The following is an 18,699-nucleotide window of genomic DNA, read 5'->3' as shown; positions in this document are numbered from 1 at the left end:
GGACGGCGGGCGGCGGGCGGCTGGCGGCGGGCGGGGCGGGGCGGGAGGCCGGCGGGCGCTCACACGCTCCGGCCGCGGGCCGGCCTCTCACCACGCCTCCGGCTTTGTGAGCGCGCGGGAGGGGGGTGCTGGCGGAGTGCCCGCGGCGGGGCAGCCTCCCGCCTCTATATAAACACACGCATCGCCTCGCTTTGGCCTCAAATTCACATTGAGAGACGCTTTTAAAACCATCAGCCCTGAAACCCTGCTTTCTGCTTTCCCTCCTCTTTCATTCCTTCTGCCTTCCTTTCTTTTTTCCCCCTTTCTTCCCTCAGCAGCAACTCCAGAGCCGAGAGACTGCGTCCCCGGACGGACTGCCTTTGCTTAATTGATACAATAGCCCAGCTCGGGTTTTCCACCTCCTCCCCCAACCCCACCCCGCCTCACCCCTCCCGCCCGCCGCCGCCGCCGCCCCAGCGCCCGCCCGGGGCTCTGTCGCCGGCTGCGGCCCGTCCGGCTGCGGCCCGCCGGCTTCGCACCCGCGCTCGGGCCGCTGCGCCCGCCTCACCGCTTCGCCCTCTGCGCCCAACTCGGGGTGCCGCGGCGGCTCCCGGGCTCCGGCGCGTCGCCGAGGCAGCCCAGGGACTCTCGGCTCCGGCCTCTCCACTCGCCTCAGCTGGGGAGCCTTCTCCCTCGTCCCCAGAGTTTCTGGGTTCGTTGGAATTTTTGCATTCAACATTTTTTCTTTTCACCTAGGAATTTTTTGAATACTTTTGACAAATCGCACTTTCTCTCCGCTGGCTCTCTGTTCCTCTTCTTCTTCTTTTTCTTCTTCTTCTTCTTCTTCTTTTTTTTTTTTTTTCCCGAGCAGGGGAAGGGGCTTACGAGAGAGAGGCTCCCGCTGGACAAAGTTTTCCAAAGTTTTCCGAGTGTGATGGTTGCGGAGAGATCAAATCCACCAGCTTGACTCACGGCTTCATCTCACCACCCCTTGAGCAGCCCCTAAGCCCGCTGTAAAGGAACAAACAAACAAACAAACAAACAAAGTTACACCCCGAGTCGCCTCGTGTCTCCTCTCTCTTTTAGGCAATCTTTTCCCCGCCTCTCTCCGCTCCCCTCGCAGCCTCCACTCCCCTTCCCTCGGCCCCTTCCTCTGTCTCTGTTTCGGCTGGAGGTGCCAGGACCCTCGGCCGCAACCTCCCCTCCCCCGCCGATCCGGTCAGGCCCTCCCCTCCCCGTCGCGGCCGGCACAGCCAATCCCCCGAGCGGCAGCCAACATGCTCTTTGAGGGCTTGGAGCTGGTGTCGGCGCTGGCCACCCTCGCCGCGTGCCTGGTGTCCGTGACGCTGCTGCTGGCCGTGTCGCAGCAGCTGTGGCAGCTGCGCTGGGCTGCTACCCGCGACAAGAGCTGCAAGCTGCCCATCCCCAAGGGCTCCATGGGCTTCCCGCTCATCGGAGAGACCGGCCACTGGCTGTTACAGGTAAGGGCGCACTCGCTCCGCTGCTCTCCGGGGTCCGCTAGCTGCGAGCGCGGGACCGACCTAGCCGCGGGCAGGCCAAGGGAACCGGAGTTTGAAGGCACAGGTCCCGCCCCGCCCCTTCCCTTCTCCCAGCCTGATCCTCCCGGGTTTTCCCTGCCCGCGTGGCTCGGAGATCAGTGGCGCCGGGTGCGCTGGTTCGGAGGACTGATTAAGAGGGGTTTCAGGACCTGGCGTGACTCCCAGGGCTGACCTGCCTCTGTTGCGGGCGACAGAACAGGGGTGCATGGAGAGGCCTGGGAGCTCCACGCACAGCGCGCGTTGGAAGGGGCGTCCAGACAGTCACGAGCCACTTTCGCCTCTTCTTTGCGCTCCAGGACCCAGTGGGGATCAGCCGTCTTGGGTGTTAACAGTGTAGCGGGGAACCAGAAACTTGAGGCCGGAGAGGAGGAGGGGACCATAGCAGCTTGAATTGCCCTCTTAGACCCTGGCTGAATTCCTGCCGCTTAGCCAGGTAGTTCATGGTCCTCACTAGTGTGTGTATTTTGTGGTGGGAGAGGAAGAAGGTAACCCAAGGAAAATGAGAGGCTAGAGACTCGAGGGCTCTCGGCTTTCGGGGAAAAGGGTCGATTTACTTATCAGGTGTGGACAGTTCAGCAGGAGAAAGAAACTTGGGAGAAGTACGTGGGAGATAGAGTTTGCTCGTAGACGCTACCCAGTCCCGCTCTAGTGGTGATAATTGGGGTGGGGAGCGTCGAGGACCAGACCCAGGTAGGTAATGGGGAGATTAACCTGGAGTTAACCTTGTCAAATGCTAGACAATCACTTTTGCAATTTGATACACACCAGGGGTTTTTTTTTGGGGGGGGGGTGGAGGGTACACCTCTGAGATAACCGCGGGAGGTTTGTTAGAGTACACGTGTGTACTACTTGTTTGTCCACTGGGTGCTAATGGGCCTTAGGGGAAACCTGGAATCCTGAAACAGAGAACCCTGGCACTGGAAAGGTGAAGCTAAAGGTGAGCGCGGGGATCTGTCGGTTTAGAGGTGCGAAAGCTTGGCTTGACATTAACAGACGCGTGCAATTTTTGTGATCTCGCGCGCGCACGCGCGCACGCACACACACACACACACACACACACACACACACACACACTGAACACTCTGAAGTGACAGCAGAGCGTTAGTGGAGACAGGCGGGGGCGAGGTTCCTTTACCCTGTGGTCTCTAGATATCGCAAAGTTGGTCCCAGTCTTATTTTGGGGGGATGTCGGTCCAATGGGGTGGGGTTCACTTCAACCAATCAGATTATCTCCCGTAAGAAATCCCCAGAACTTCCCCCTTGCTACCACTCTTAAAGGGTTAACTGCGGCGGTGGTCTAGGCTTTTGGCCGCGAATTTAGAAAATAAAATAACTCACTTGGGCAATGGCTTCCTCCTTGTTAGAGCCAATTCGTGGAATCACCGGTGTGTTTCCGTCTCCCCCATCCCGTTTATTGACCTTCACCCGCTACCCCCCGGCGTGGTGTCTCCTTGACCTTTTTTCCCCAATCCCACAAGGGCCCTGGGGGTTTGTGTCCAGTCGGCATAGAAGTTGGAGAGAAGGGACACATCCATGTGTCCCAGGGCCCTAGATCCCGCGGGGGGAGGAATAAGAGGGTGCGTGCTGAGGAGTGCTGAAGGGGTTAATGGGAACCCTCTGAATCCCAGGGTTTTTTCGGAGTCATTTATCAGATTTTACGGGGGGACCTCCAAGGGCTCTCCGTTTCCACCGAGCGCCATCTAAACAGAGCCCAGGGCTAAAAATACAACATTTTTGTATAAATTGGACTCGCGGCCCGCGCGGCCGCCCCTATGAAAGTCCTCTTTGTGAAGACCGTGGAAACGGCGGACAAATAACTCTTTATTAATGCCACAAAAAAACGCACTTTAATTATAGTTAGGCAGATCAGAGGCGGGGGGGTGAGGGCGAGGCGGCGGCGACCTCGAAAAATTCACAACCCAACTTTTGTGTCGAAAGAAAAGAAAAACAGAAGAAAAGAAGGAGAGACGGAGAGTCAGACCGAGCGAAGGATGCGGTATAGCAGACGGAGGAAGGGAACCCCGCGCCTCATCCCCTCCTCTGTCGCACCCTACCTCCGCCTTGATTTTTCTTAAAGGGGTAGACGGGTCTACAATGGCGTCACGGTGTGTGTGTGTGTGTGTGTGTGTGTGTGTGTGTGTGTGTGGTGGGGTGTTTCTCCCGATCATCTAGCCTGGGAGAGGGACAGCGTCCCCCGCGACCCGGCCCCCCTCTTGGCAGCTCAGGAGCTGCCGACTAGCTCCCTGTCGCGCACCCGGGCTGGAGGCGCATGTGGAAAAGTGATTAGGGATCTGAGTTCTGCAGAGTCACTTTTCGCTGCGCTGGGGTATGTACACGTCTAGCTGGAGAACAGCTTTGAGTGGAAGAAAGGAAAACGAGGAGGGGGACCAACCCGGGAAAGGGTAGCCAAGTTGTCCCGTCGGGGGAGAATGACCCGGTAGGTCTTGAAGTCTGTTAGCGGGCAGGAGGGGAGACTGGACAGGTAGCGCCCCTTCCCTTCTCCCCGGTGCTGCCCCGGCAGGAGAAGGGTTAATTTGGGCTGTGGTGGCGAGTGCCGACGTCAAAGGTGAGCGAGACGCCCCTGCTCCCGCCCCTGTGAGGTCCCCTAGGTTTCCGGTACCCGCGCGCGGCGGGCTCCGCCAGCTCTTTCGAGCGCTGGTCCGGGACCCGGGCCCCGCAATCCTCGGCTCGCGCCGCAGCCGCCGTCGTCGGGATCCGGTTACCTGCCCGGGTCGCCCCGCCCGGTCCCACCCCGCCCAGCGGGAAGCGCCTTCCGCCGCGCTCGCGTTCCAAACTCCAGGGCGGCGACGAAAGTCAGTCTCAGTTATTTCCAGGGCAAAATGCTTTAGGAAAATCGCGGCTCTTGGCCCATAACTCCACCCTGAAGAGCCCGCGGAGGGCCGCAGGGTCCCTGCGCGGGCCACACCGGAGAACAGCGGAAACTCCAATCCCAGTCTCTAGTGACTGCCTCCGGGCACGGACCGCTCACCGCTATAAATAATCTTTGGCCTGCGGCCACCCCGCGGGGTCTCGCCAGCTCGTGGCCCGGAGCCTGGAAATATTTATTCCGAGAGGCTCCCGAGCGCGGAGTGGCGGGAGGGGGGCCAGAGGATTGAGGAGTGGGGGGCGGAGGCTTTAGCTTCAGGTCTAGCAATTCGGGATACCTTTTCCTCCCTAAAGTCATTACTAAAAAACAGCGTCCCGGGGGTGCCCCTGGGCCTCCCGCCTCCTCACGTTATTTATTATACTCTAGGCCCTACTTCCCAGTTCTTGTGCACGCTATGAAAAATAAAACCTGCGTGCGTGTGTGTGTGTGTGTGTGTGTGTGTGTGTGTGTGTGTTTGGGGGTAGGGGTTGGTGCCGGGGGTGGGATCAGCCGTCCCGGCGGGCCTCGCAGACCTTCTGTGAGCCCTAAGAGAGCTCTCTTGTGTGGCTCCCACAGGGTTCGGGCTTCCAGTCGTCCCGGAGGGAGAAGTATGGAAACGTGTTCAAGACACACTTGCTGGGGCGCCCGCTGATCCGGGTGACCGGCGCGGAGAACGTACGCAAGATCCTCATGGGAGAGCACCACCTCGTGAGCACCGAGTGGCCGCGCAGCACGCGAATGCTGCTGGGCCCTAACACGGTGGCCAATTCCATCGGCGACATCCACCGCAACAAGCGCAAGGTAAGAGCTCTCGTTTCTTCTACACCGCAGGAGTTCTCGGAGCCAGTCAAAGAACGTCCCAACTCGAAACTGCGCTCCCTTTTGCGCTCCATGCTCCAGAACTCCGCAATCCCCTGCCTAGACGGCGTTCAGCCTGAATCCAGGGCCTAGAGAGGCCTCCGCCTGGTCCACTCTCTTGCTGGCCTACTCCGCTGTGGGCACCACCAGGCCCAAGGGGACCTGTTTGGGAGTGGTTTGGACAAACGTCGAACGCTTGGGATCGGGGAGTCCAACGCCTGTCCTAGTAGTGCTCCCCAGAACTGGAAAAAGAAGGGGGCGGGGCGGGACAGTAGACCTGCGCTTTCCTTTTCTCCGCTTTTCCTCCGGGAATTGCAAGGACTGATCGGTCTAAAATCAAACCTGGCCCTCCAACCACAGGTTGCTTTGAGGTCGATGCAGGCATGTGATGTGCAAGGGGAGCTGGAGACAACCTGTGGGCAACGGTTAGCGGGCTTTGCTCCGGAGAGGTACCAAGAGCTTTGGGCCCCGGAGCGCACCTTTCACAGTGGAGGAAGGGAGAGGGGTGGGTGAATAGCCTAGGCGCGGGCTGAGGATCAAAGTGCACCCACCCCCCGCTTAAAGAGGAAGAGAAAGTGGGTGTTTATCCTGTGGATTTCCCGAGCGGCTGAATGCGGCGCAGAGAAGGCGAGCCAGCGCTCACGGAGCAAGCCTCCCCACCCCCTCCCAGCGCTGCGCGGCCACCGCCGCAGCCGCGGCTCAGAGCGCGGGCGGCACGTGCTGTTTGAACTGCAGTAACCCGAAAGCTGAGCCGGCGGGCGGGCGGGGCGCCGGCCTGCGGGCTTGAAGCCGCCAAAAGGGAGGCTGCCCGGCTCCCCCACTCCATTTTTTCCATTGGGTCAGAGGAATCACCCAAGTTTGGAACCTAAAGGAAAGGAAGAGGCGGCCTCTCATTCCCGAAGAAGTGGGGGAGCGCGGGAGAGGGGAGGGGCAACCCCACCGCCAGGAGCCTGTGTGTGAGGTGGTCTCGGTGAATGTGGGCAATTGTGCTGTAATCGCCGACAACACAACCCATAGTATTTGATGTCCTCTGAACCGCCTGCGAAGGGTAATTCTCCGTGGCAGACAAAAGAAGGAAAAATCCAACGGAGGAGTCTGGTGTGCACGTACTCCCATGAGTCCCCTGATAAAGCGTGTATTTCAGAATCTGGAAAGGGGCTCCCAAAGGCATCTCTCGCCCCTCTGCCTCATTCAGGGCTGGAAGCAGTTAACTGCAACTTGGGGACAAATGCAGGGAGGTTCTGGAAAGTGGGAGAGGATGTTGAGATGTTCTGGGGTGTGTTGGGGTGAGGGAGGGACTATAGACTTAGGAATGAGGACAGTTGATTTTTCTTTTCCTCTTAGTCTCTGAGACTCCACCAAAGGTCCATTCCAGAGAGTGAGGAGAGAGCTGAGACTCAGGAGCTTAGCTTGAATACAAATCTGCTTCATTTACTCTTTAGGGGAGTTTGTTGCAAAACGAGACCCTGAGACTTAGGTTGAGTGAGAAGTGAACCAGGTCAAGCAGCAAAGAAATAGCAGGGTAGAGTCTGCAACACAAGTAGTCCTACTCAGCCCTGCCCATTTGGGACTGCTGAAGCAGAGATGGGGCTGGGTTACTGGGAGGAAGGAGGAAGCTGGGCTAGGACCAGAGTGTGAGACCCCAGGTGATATATAGCAAGGCTTTAGGGTGACTCTGTTGCCTTGGAGTCCCACCCACTTTCTGTCCAACTTGGCTTTGAACTTCCAATGCCAGGTGGAGAGAGCCTGCCTGGAAAGACCCAAGGTTTTGACCTACTTTATCCATTTGGAGGCAAGGGGACAAGAAAGGGGACAGCCTAGATTAAGTGCCAGAGGAATACACAGGACAGGAAGAATGGCAATTGGCAGGAGATAGGACCAGAAACTGACGACTGTGGCTGAGGGATCCTTCTTCTGAGCACCTGGTGCCGTAGATTCTTAGAGAATCATGAGAAGCCAGTACATACTGAGTCTTCTGAAGCGCAGTGCAGGGGCCCTCTCTGTGGAGTTGTGTGCTTGTTACGTGGAAGCCAGATGAAGGGCTCCTTCCCCCGATTCTTCATAATTGATGACCCCTGATCCTCAGTTTCCTGAACCACATAGGGAGGCACAGAGAAGCAAGGAACTTGATTACTGCCCTCAGGAAGGAGATTCTCGGGAGGGATAAGAGAGTACTCTGAACACCCATGTTGTCCTGGAAAGATTGGCCAGTCTTTGGGACTCAAAGCCTGGAGGGTACTATGTGGCCAGGGTAGGGCTGCAGGATACCACTCACACTACTGTATCCAACCCATGCTGCAGTTAGGGACCTGTCTGCAGAGTGGGTTGCTGGGCTAGACCCTGGCCTGGTTAAGATGTACGTGCAGGAAGTGGGGCCCAGGTGTGCTGGGGCCAGGCTGGCAGGGAGCTAGAAGCGTCACTGTTTCCATTGGGGCTGGTGGCCCACCCCTTCTCTGGGAGGTCTGGCCAGATGTGCAGGGAGGGGGCTCCTCATTGCCATCACTGCACTCCAGGTGTTTGGCCTGGCTGCCCTGGTGGTCTAGGGCCAGCTGGGATAGGGTTGCCAGGGAGAAAGTCCAGAAAGTCTTGCCCAGTCTAACAGCATCACCCACAGAAGTCAGGCCTGTGTCCCTGCAGCTAGGACCTCAAACTCCCTCCCTTCTCCTTTGGCATCCCTCCCCAACTCAGGGTCTGGAGTGTCTCAGATGGAGTATGTAGGGAGGCTAGGGTATTGTCCAGGAAGAGTAAATGGAGTCTGGTTGGGCAGGTGGGGATGAGAGGGTTGTCAGAGACATGGAGAAGGAGTTTGGGGGCGGGTAGTTTTGGGTGCCACACAACAGGATTGGGCATCTTCTCTTTTCCTTTGAACATAGGGCTGGGCCTCTTTGCACCAAGAAACTAGCAGCTTCAGTGCACCCCAGATAGTGGTCCCGAGATACCCTTAGGAATCTTGGGGAACGTCTCAGAGGATGCACTTAGCCTAGAAGCCCCCGGACTGGGTACCTCAGGAATAGTCTTCTTGTCCCTTCTGCTCAGGCCCCTGCCTACAGGGCCTTCTGTGCCTAAAGCTGAGGTGGGGGAACAGGCTTTGGAAGCAGGGATCAAAAAGCGATTCCTGGGCTGGGGAGATAGCTCAGTCAGTACAGTGCTTCCATCCCCAGTACTGCCAAAAAAAAAAAAAAAAAAAAAGCACTTCCTACCCACCCACCATCCCTCACTAACCTGGCCTTTGGGCCTTGTCCTGGAATAGGGGTGGAGGTCAGGTTCAGGGACAATGCACTCCTCTCACAAACCCAGTATATCCTGGAGGACCTGGGGTTGCAGGCTTCTGGGGGAGGCCAGCCCACATCTGGCTTCGCAAGGCCTTTGTGACAATGCAGTCTCGGGTTGCACAGTCATGTCCAGTAGTCTTAACTCCAGGGCAGAAGCTCTGACCTGATTATATGGAAAGGCGGGTGGCACTGCCAGGCAGCCGAGCTGCTGGGAGCTGTGCCCTAGTTGCCTAGCATTGGCACAGAGCCTTTGTTCTGCCAGCCAAAGTCCTTCACCCAAAAGTTACTGTAGCGCCAGCGGGTGGGTGTGCAGGGCTGTCGAGTGGGCGGGTGGTAGGAGCGGATCCCTCTGAAGGTCAGTGGGGGAGGAAGCTCATGGTCAGCCACCAGAGTGCCTCCCTCTGCATTCCCTTGTGCTAAGAGCGGGCAGGTGGGCGGCTGGGCCTGGGGGCATCCCCCTCCTGTTTTCTTTCCTTCTTCCAGGGTGGGGAGGGGTATAAGGCTGCGGTGCAGGTTGATGTGTTTGCTCACTCTCCCAGCCTTGGAAGACAAAAGTGGCCTTGGCTGGGAGTGGGGAGGCTTGGCTGGGGTCTGTGCTGGCACTGAGCCCCCTGTGTCAGTCACTGTATCCAACCTGGGTTCCCCACGCCTAAAGGAAGGGACTCCCTTAGAAATGCCACAGCAACCCAGAATAACCCAAATACAGTCCTTACCCTTAGGATAGACTTGGCCATAGCCGAGGATCCCTTGAGGATTCCCAATTTCACAGCCCATCAGTGTTGGTAGAGGGCAGCGTCGTGGGGTCTGGAGCAGTGAAAAGCAAGGGCTTCAGGGTCCCTACTGGGTGTGGCCAGTCATGCCCTGCACTGTGACCTTGGGAGGCCCATCTTATGGGCCTCAGCTTTCCAAGGGGACATTGTTGTGGCTAGAAGGGAGGAAGAGCAGGGGCCATCTCTTGTGATTAGGAGGCTCAGCAGGTACTTGCAAATGCTCTGTCCCCTCCCCCACATGGTTGTATGTGTTGAAGAGTTAGGAACACAGGGTGAGACCTCAGAGCTGGAGTCCAGTGGGGGACAGGTGCTCTGTTCCTACACATGCAGGGAAGGGCCATGTGCAGGCTGGGGAGGGGGGTGTCTGGGTCCACCCCTCCAGTCACCGGCACTGAGTGGGGATAGGTGCATGGTGAAGTCTGGGCCCAGTGGAGACGCAGGCAGCTGGGAGAGGACTCCTCTCATGTCCCCCTCCTTGGATATAAAGTACACACCTTGGTGTGACCCCTGTGTGGACGAATGGCTGCCTCGGTGGCTGCCTGCCTTCTGTTGTTCTTTCCATTCCACAGGCCTGGCTCTGGTGGCATGGCCAGGTGGCCTGACTGGGCCCCCACTCCTCCTGGGCAGCTACTTCCATTTCTCCCAGTCTCAGTCACTTGCAGGGACAGTGGGCTTCCTCTTCGGCTCTTGTCTGCTCTTGTGGCTGCCCATCCATTTGTCCAGGCGCCTACAGCTACCAGCAGGTGACAGGGAGGTTACCTAGCCAGGTGGGGCTGTGGGAGCTCGGTCACAGAGCTGTCCCCCTCCCAGGAGCACTGGATGAGAAGCAGCAGTGCCGAAGAGACCTGGTGGTGGGGGAGGGGACAGAACATTTCTAGAAATGATTACAGGGAATTGAAACCTTGTCAAGCCCCAGTGGGGCCCCAGGTCCTTGTTGTGGAATTAGCCCCCCTTCCAGAAGAAGGGAGAGAACCAAGGACATGGGCTCTTGAACTGATCATGTTGTTAGGGACACTGGCGAGGTTTGAGGGTTATTCAAGGATATGCCTCAAGGTGGGAGACCATCCTCCCTCCTGCCCCCACAGCTCCCACAGGGACACAGGGATGGGCGTTCCCAAGTCTTCTGGGACCCTCGGCCCTTACCCTCCCCCGACCCCAACTCTGGTGCATGCTCCTTACCTGCGGCTCCCTCTGCAGAGCTTTGCCTGGGCCTGGGCTGGTTCCCGGTGACCTTTGTCCGGCATTCTTGGCTCATTTTTGGGAATTCCCAGGGAAGCCCCAGAGGGAAACGAAGCAGGCCTGGCTTCTGTGATGACTGTGGTCAGGCCAGTCAGCTCTGGGGGCCGGAACCCTTCCTCTCTTCACACTGAGCCACTCCTGGGCACCTTCCCAGTGTGCCCGAGTCCTGACCCCAGCAGGCGGCAGCCTCAGACCCAGCCAGCCCGGACTCTGCCCTGGCGGCACCTCCGCCTCCGCCTGTCCTTTGTGGTGGGCGGTGGTTTCTGGGCTGCCCTGGCTTTGGGAAGTGCCTGCGTTGTTAACCCTGGGCACAGACCCAGGGATGAAACCCTGGAGTCTTCCCAGTTCCTGGGAGGACCCCATGCCAGTGCAACAGCTGGGCTGGAGGCAGGGGCATGGACTTGGTGACCTCTGAGCAAAGCCCTCTCAGGGCTGGGGTGCCTGCCACCTGCCTTTGTGTGACTTCACCTCAAGGGGGCTCCGAGGAAAATCAGGGGACAGCTGGGTATGAAAGGGACCTTGGAACATCCGGTTGACCTTCATAAAACCAGTGGGAAAGCTAAGACCCAGAGGGGCAGGAACCTGCTGGCTGTCACTTCACAAGCTAGAGGTTAGTCTGGACGAGAGCGCTGGTTCTGGCTTCAGTTCTTTATTCAGGGGCCCCAGCCTCAGAGCCCTGCAGGTGCAAGGTACAAGGGAGCTCCTGTCTTACTCAGGACCCCTTCCCACCTCTGGGTCCAGTGTGGACCTCCTTTCTTGGAGTCCTTGCTCAGGTCCTTCTGGGTCCTCTGTCTTCTTGGGTTGTCCCTGCCCTCCTGGGCCCCAAAGCCAGAAGAGGAGTGATGCAGCCGGCCATCGCTAGAGGGCGCAGGGAATGTGAACTTCGGGCAGACAGGTCCTGTCAGTGGTCCCGTGTGGCTTTCCCTCCCGGCGCGTGCAGGTTAGGCATGTTCCCTTTGTAAGCTCTGGATCATTCCTCCTGGGTCACCGTAGCTCAGGTGGGATGTGAGAATGGGGCTTGAGCACTGTTGGGTTCTGGGCTGCTTGCAGGGGATTAGCATCTACTTGGCAAGTGGATATAGGTGTTCTGGTGCGCCATGGGTTTTGAGGAGGTCACTTGGTTCAGCCTCACCATTTTATAGATGAGGAAACTGAGCCTCAGGAATGGGTGACTTGGCCACAGTCACATATTAAGTTGGTGGATGATCCCTGATTACAACTCAGGCTGCTGGGTACCCGGTCTATCTTTCCCCATTGCCCCACTGTATCCTGGGACCCAGCTGGCTTTGACTTTGGCTGGTCCTGGTGGTATGGCCTTTTCCATGGCCCCCTTCCACATGCTCATTTTGGGGGCCAGGTCTTCTGTGTGATGGGGGCCCTTACCTCTGTCCCCTCCATGACATCATTCCTAGTCTGATCAGCTCTGGACACTGTGACCTCCAGGTCCGCTCCTACTCCACTGCCAGCCTCCCCACAGAGGCCTGATCACAGCAGAGTTGTCCTGACTCCCAGTCTCATTTCCCAATGAGCCTGTTCGGCTCCTGCACGGTACTCTCTGCTCACCCTAGGGTCTCTTTGCTGGGTTGTAAGGTTGTAAGGGCCCTTAGTTGCCCAGTGCTGGGCTCTGGGGCAGAGCCCCACTTCCAACCATCAGGACCCCTGTCTAGACTCCTAAGGGCACCATGGTGAAGGGCTGAGCTTTTATTCATAATCCTCCAGGACCTCTGGAGATTCTCTGGGAACCCCAGACCTGGGCAAGGTGTGAGTGACCCGCGTAGGCCTGAGTGGACCTAGGTGACCTCCTATCATCCTTCTACCTTTCAGCTGTCCCTTTGTAGCAGGAGTGGCCCCAAACAGTGCAGGCCTCTCTGCCCTTCACTGGCCTCCCACCCCCTCCCTTTGCCCACCGGGAATTTGGGAATGAAAGTACTATGTGCTTGCCTGGCTGGGCCACTGAAGGGCCAGCACTGTTATTTCTGCAAACCAGCCCTCCCATTAGCCATGCAGGGCCCAGGCCAGGAAAATGTTACCTTTTCCTCCGCGAGCTGACTGCAGGGGAAATTCTCACATTTACAGTTTATGCGGTGGTTGTGTTTGGGGGGGCGGGGGAGGACATGCGCGTGTGTGTGGTTTTCATGGGGCCGTGGGGGCTCCCTCCCCTGCACTGCCCCTCTGCTCTCTGACTTCACCTATGACCTATCCCTAAGCTCCAGTGGAGGGCACCCCTTCTGGTCTGACCCCTGAGGGGAATAGAGGTTGCTGGTTATAAGAGACCCACAGGCTGTCAGTAAATAAACTATCACCCTCCCTCTCCTGCACACCAGGCGACTGTGTGAAAAACGTGTGTGGTGGGGTGCTGAGCGGATCAGGAGGCTTTAAGGCAAGGGAGGTGGAAACAGGGACTCCTTGACTACTTCGGATGGTCCTGGAAGGTGCAGGGAATGGAAAGGGCTTCTCTTGTCTTTGTGATCTTTTGGGGTGGAAAGTCATTGTCCCAGTTCCCCTGCCTCTAGATCCAACCATAGAAAAGACATTTTAATGGCACAGCTATTAATAAAGGCCCTAACATCGCGGTCCAGTGATTGTTGCATAGGAAGTGGGAACAATTTTGATTCCCAGGAAGTTCAGCTTATGGTCTAGCCTCCTGCCTGCCCATCAGTGGAGTAGGAGAGCTACTTATTGCTCTCCTACCTCCTCCCTGTCCAGGACTCACCTGGGACCCACTTCTGGGAATTGGAGAGTGGGCCCCTGCAATGAAGAACAGCCTCCCTGCTCCAGCTCCACTTGCCCCACTGTTGTACCCGCCAAAGCTGGAACAGCCTCATCCCCCAGACTTGTTGGCAGCTGGACTGCAAAGTCCCCAAGGCTTTGCTGTTGTGTGGGGCACATATTTTTCTGGGAGTTGAGAAAAGAGATGATAGCACAGGGCACCCTGTGAGTTCCGTGGAATTTCCGGCTTGGAGTAAAAATGCTGAGAATTGTGCGTTCCTCTTGTCCTCCCTGCCTGCTCCTCCCCGCCATGGAAGTAGAATGGGGTTCAGAGTGGGAACCCACCAGGGGCCTGCCTCGGTGGGAGGGAGAGGGGACGGGGCGTTCCCTGGTTGTGGTCTTGGAATCTGCCTCTACCTGGCAGAGCGAGGGCCGAGTCAGCTGAGGGGCTGAGCTCATGCCTGCCGCTCTGCCCTCCAGATCTTCTCCAAGATCTTCAGCCATGAGGCCCTGGAGAGCTACCTGCCCAAGATCCAGCTGGTGATTCAGGACACGCTGCGCGCCTGGAGCAGCCAGCCCGAGGCCATCAACGTGTACCAGGAGGCGCAGAAGCTCACTTTCCGCATGGCCATCCGGGTGCTGCTGGGCTTCAGCATCCCTGAGGAGGACCTCGGGCACCTCTTTGAGGTCTACCAGCAATTTGTGGAGAATGTCTTCTCCCTGCCCGTCGACTTGCCCTTCAGTGGCTACCGGCGGGTGAGCACCCAGGGCCCAGAAGGCCACCCTCAAAGAGGGGACAACTGAGACAGGCATCAGGCACCAGACGTAGGGGAGAGATGTCCGTGGGAGGGTGGACTGGAACCTTCCTGGCAGTCCTGAGCTCAGATGGAAGTCTGACTGCTCCATTTCCTCTCAGGGCATTCAGGCTCGACAGATCCTGCAGAAGGGGCTGGAAAGGCCATCAGGGAGAAGCTTCAGTGCACCCAGGGCAAGGACTACTCGGACGCGCTGGACATCCTCATTGAGAGCAGCAAGGAGCATGGGAAGGAGATGACCATGCAGGAGCTGAAGGTGGGAAGGGGCAGCCAGCAGTACTGGCACCCACGCTCTGTTCTGGTGCTTTCCCTGGAGCAGGTGGAAAAGTGCCTTCCATTTCTTCCTGTTCTGGTCTGGCTCCACACATGCTTTCTGAGCAGCGGTGGTTGGGCTGGAAGGTGCTGGATAAGAAGCCCAGCTGTGTCCTTGCCCACCCTGCTGCGAAGGATGCGGTGGGGCCACCCCTGTCTGCCCACAGCAGCAGAGGGCTCAGGCCTGGGGTGAGTGGGTCCTTCCTCACATTGGTGGGTCCTGCGGGCTTGGTCTTGCCCATAGTCACATCTACCGATTTTTAAGAAGATGCTGAAGTTTGGCCCTTAGGCTCAGCATCAGTGGCTTGTTTGCATCTTAACCCCACAGAACCTCCAGCACCAAGTTCATTACCTCAGTTCATATCATGGCCACCTAAGGAAACAGGTCTAGAGAGGAAGCAACTTGCTTGAGGACAGCCTCCGCCCCAGGGGAGATTTGGGCCCTAACTTGGGCTCTAACCATTTGGTGACCCTTTGAGCTCTCTTCCTCCCCACATGCCTGAGCCCAGCTGGCCTGCAGTCAACCGAAGTGCTCCCTCTGGGCCCCACACAGGGCTCCCCTGCACTGTCTGGGGTGTTCCACCTGAGAAACATCCTTAGCTTCTTATGCCACCCCACAGACCTGCTCACCAACTCACTTGCCACAGGTCACGGACACTTGACCAGAGACACCCTGCCCCACGCTCTTTTCTTTTCCTATTCCACTCGCTCCGGCTTTCTCCTGGGGAGGCAGAAGGAGGCCAGAATGACTTTGCTACTTCACAGGCCCTTCACCACCCCTCTGGTCCCAGCCCAGATTTGTAAATGCAGGGCTTGGACTAAGGTGACCTGCTGGGGCTTTTCTCTGGAGCCTCAAGGCCCTGAAGGGACCCCCGAATCCTCTGGGGCCATGTCCGCTTAGTCTTCCTACTGCAGTCCTCTTCCAGGTCTTCAAGGATATGGTTCCAGGCAGCCTCCAAACCCTGTCTGCCCCTCTGGCCACCTAACAGGTATCCCTCTCCTGGAGATGGAGGAGGAAAGCAGAGCAGCAGCAGGAAGGCCAGGGCTGAGACCCCATTATCTGCTGCACGTGCACAGTGCCTAGCTCCTTGCATTGGTCTTTACTCTTCTGTGAGCTCACTGCACTGACTGGGCCTGTTGCTACTGGCCCAGGAATCCAGCAGTGAGTGGGAAGTGGCCTACCCAAAGGAACCAGCTGGCTAGTGTTTCCACCCTGGGTGACAGCTGGGTGTCTCCCGCTCAATCAAGAACTAACTGTAACTCCTGTGTCCCCGGCAGCCCTAAGATTCTGGCATGCGAGGCTCAGATGAGTAGAACCAGCAGCAGGAACAGGCAGGGCCCAGTGCTGATAAACCTGTGTCCTGGGGACCCTGGCGGAATGGGGCCGCCCTGCTTGGCTGGTCCAAGATGGCCAACAGCACCCTTCCTCCCTGCTGCTGCAGGATGGGACCCTGGAGCTGATCTTCGCGGCCTATGCCACCACGGCCAGCGCCAGTACCTCGCTTATCATGCAACTGCTGAAGCACCCTGCCGTCCTGGAGAAGCTGCGGGAGGAGCTGCGGGCCCAGGGCATCCTGCACAGTGGCGGCTGCCCCTGCGAGGGCAGCCTGCGCCTGGACACGCTCAGCGGGCTGCGCTACCTGGACTGTGTCATCAAGGAGGTCATGCGTCTGTTCACACCCATTTCTGGCGGCTACCGCACCGTGCTACAGACCTTCGAGCTGGATGTGAGGCTGGGCCCTGTGGGGCTGGGGCTGAGGGGCGCTGGGTGCTGCCTGAGGTTCAAGCTGCCCTGTAGGAAAGACCCCGCCTCGGGACCCTGGGTACTCAGTCGGAGAGGGGCCAGTGCTTGATTTCGGGGAGCTTTCAGTCATGGGAGACACGAGCGCAGCGTGGGAAGAAGCCAACCTGGGTGTCACTTGTGGAGCTGTCTGTGGCCCGCGCTCAGGAGGATGGACCAGCATGCCCAGCGGGAGGCTGGGGCTGACCAGGCCTGAGGAGCTGGGCATGGGGAGGGATTGTCTCTAGGAAGAGGCAGGTCTTGGATACCTGGGCATGAGGAAAGGCAGGTGGGCACTCCTGGGCCTTCCCCTGGCCCCCTCTGGTTCTCATACCCCACTCCTGGGTCCCCATCTTGCTCCAGGGTTTCCAGATTCCCAAAGGCTGGAGTGTTATGTACAGCATCCGGGACACCCATGACACGGCGCCTGTGTTCAAAGACGTGAATGTGTTTGACCCTGACCGCTTCAGTCAGGCACGAAGTGAGGACAAGGATGGCCGCTTCCATTACCTCCCGTTTGGTGGCGGGGTCCGGACCTGCCTGGGCAAGCACCTGGCCAAGCTGTTCCTGAAGGTGCTGGCGGTGGAGCTGGCCAGCACCAGTCGCTTTGAGCTGGCCACCCGGACCTTCCCCCGCATCACCTTGGTCCCTGTTCTGCACCCGTGGATGGCCTCAGTGTCAAGTTCTTTGGCCTGGACTCCAACCAGAACAAAATTCTGCCTGAGACAGAGGCTATGCTGAGCGCTACCGTCTAGTGGAGCTCAGGCCCACAGCCACCTCAGCCCAGCTGGGCAGAGGGCCGGGGGTGACAGAGTAGAAACCTGTGTGTGGAGGGGGCTGGAGCCCTGGAGGGTCAGTGGCCCCCATGCTTGTCCTCCCCCAGCACCTGGCAAACCCTACCCAAAGCCAAAAGGGTCACGTTCTTTCAGGGGACAGGGCTCCCCTCCTGTCTCCTCCTTTCTCCAGAGTCCCCTCACTTCCCACCAGCTTAGCTCCTGGGAAAGGGCCTGACTGGGCTCTGCATGCCTGTTACAGTGTTAAGTGTCAGTTGGCTGTGCTGCAGTGTGTACCTGTGACCTTCTGAACTGGTTCCCTCCTTTGTCTTTTAGTTGGTGGCCAGGTGGTCGTGCTGGGGGCGGGAGGAACAGAGGCCCCCACCCCATGCTCTCCTCGGCACCCACCCCTCTGCCAGTGCTCGGACAGTGCGCCTCGTGCTGTGGCTGGCAGAGAACAGCACCCTGGGTGACCCAACACAAGTCAGCGTGGGCTGGGCAGGGGCTGCCACCAGCCTGGAGAACACCTGCTACCCGGCCCTGCCAGTTTGGACATTTGAAATTACCTATTGCTGCTACTGTTCTCTCCTCTGACCTTGGGGTGAGGAGCCCCAGGCCTGATCCCCAGCATTCTCCCTGGTGGCCCTGGGCAGGTGCACTGACATCCCGACCCTTCTCCCAGGCGGGACCCCACTGAGCCAGGCGCTCCCTGCTCTACGTACTGAACTGAGGCCCTGGGCTTTCCACTGCCCACACCCCCACTCCTCCTGAATCTGTATTTATTTACTGATCTTGGCCATACTGACTTCTGAAGCAAATATCTCCTTCACTCACTAGCCTCCATCTCAAGCTGTCCTTCTCAGGACTTCTGTGAATGAAGAGGAAGGGGTCTCTGGTCAAAACCCGGCCCCCGATCCTACCAACCCCCATCCCCTTGCCAGGAGCTGAGCTGAACAGCCCTCTTAGGCTCCAATTATTTGGTTTTAACTTCAGAGCCTCACTCTAGCTGAAATCCAGTGTCCGCCTGTTGTCACCTGGTGGAGATGGGGACATAGCCCATTGCCGCCTCCTGTCCTGTCAAAAGCCCCGAACATGCAGATTTGGAGGACACCACAGTCTCTTACTTGGCCACTATTCACCCAGTGCCCCCCCAACTCTGCTAGTGAATATGGGGCAGGATACGGGTTCTTCTGACGGAGCTCGAGGCCTCCGTCTTTCTTTCCTAACCCTCACCCTTTGACCTTAGCCCTTGGGAAGGTGTCCTTGAAGTCCCTTCCACCTCTACACCAAGCCACTGTCTGCTGAAGCCCAGCTCAGGGGTGTGGGGAGGAGGAGGAGGAGGCGAAAGCAAGGGAGGAGGAGGAGAGCCTCCCCCAGAGCTGACTCAGGCCCTCGTGTGGTCTGGAGGCCCTGGGGGAGGCTGAGCAGAGCCGAGGAGGAGGGTACGTGTGATTTGTCAGAAGTGTTTGGTTGCGAGTGGTCCAGTCCAGACGACTGGGTGAAGAGGAGCAGCTCGGCCTCTGGTATTGTGAGCGTTGGCTGTTGGGAGCCCTCCTGGGAGTGTTTTGAGGGCTGTTGGTGAGTCTCTAAGCATATTTGTCTGTTTTCAGATTTTTCACTGCTTTCTGTGTTTTCCTGTTGCTTTTGATGTTATAAAAGCAATGAGTGCAAAAAACAAAAACAAACAAACAAACAACAAAAACAGAACAAATGAAAGCAACAACAAAAACAACCTAGAAGAAAGGATCCCCCAACTGCTAGGGTGAG

The 18,699-nt window shown here is 58.0% G+C and overlaps 1 protein-coding gene and 1 long non-coding RNA gene across 2 annotated transcripts; one reads left to right on the top strand and one right to left on the bottom strand.

Moving 5' to 3' along the window:
* Positions 1 to 793: 793 nt before the first annotated feature.
* On the bottom strand, positions 794 to 1,453 carry LOC306644050. Its single transcript, XR_013759154.1, has 2 exons — positions 1,311 to 1,453; positions 794 to 990 (listed from the first exon to the last, which is right to left on the bottom strand). It is a non-coding gene; the product is annotated as an uncharacterized lncRNA (long non-coding RNA).
* LOC306644049 (cytochrome P450 26B1-like) lies at positions 990 to 17,774 on the top strand. Its single transcript, XM_079110567.1, is given in 8 exon segments — positions 990 to 1,460; positions 4,981 to 5,205; positions 13,733 to 14,008; positions 14,169 to 14,202; positions 14,205 to 14,323; positions 15,822 to 16,106; positions 16,523 to 16,820; positions 16,823 to 17,774. Coding segments are annotated over 8 exon segments (1,533 nt in total). The 5' UTR covers positions 990 to 1,256; the 3' UTR covers positions 16,915 to 17,774.
* The last annotated feature ends 925 nt before the right edge of the window (positions 17,775 to 18,699 follow it).

This window comes from Sciurus vulgaris (genome assembly GCF_902686455.1).
Source record: "Sciurus vulgaris genome assembly, chromosome: 14".
Taxonomy (NCBI): domain Eukaryota; kingdom Metazoa; phylum Chordata; class Mammalia; order Rodentia; family Sciuridae; genus Sciurus; species Sciurus vulgaris.
Note: the sequence above shows the minus strand (reverse complement) of the source record. Positions and strands in the feature narration are given on the sequence as shown.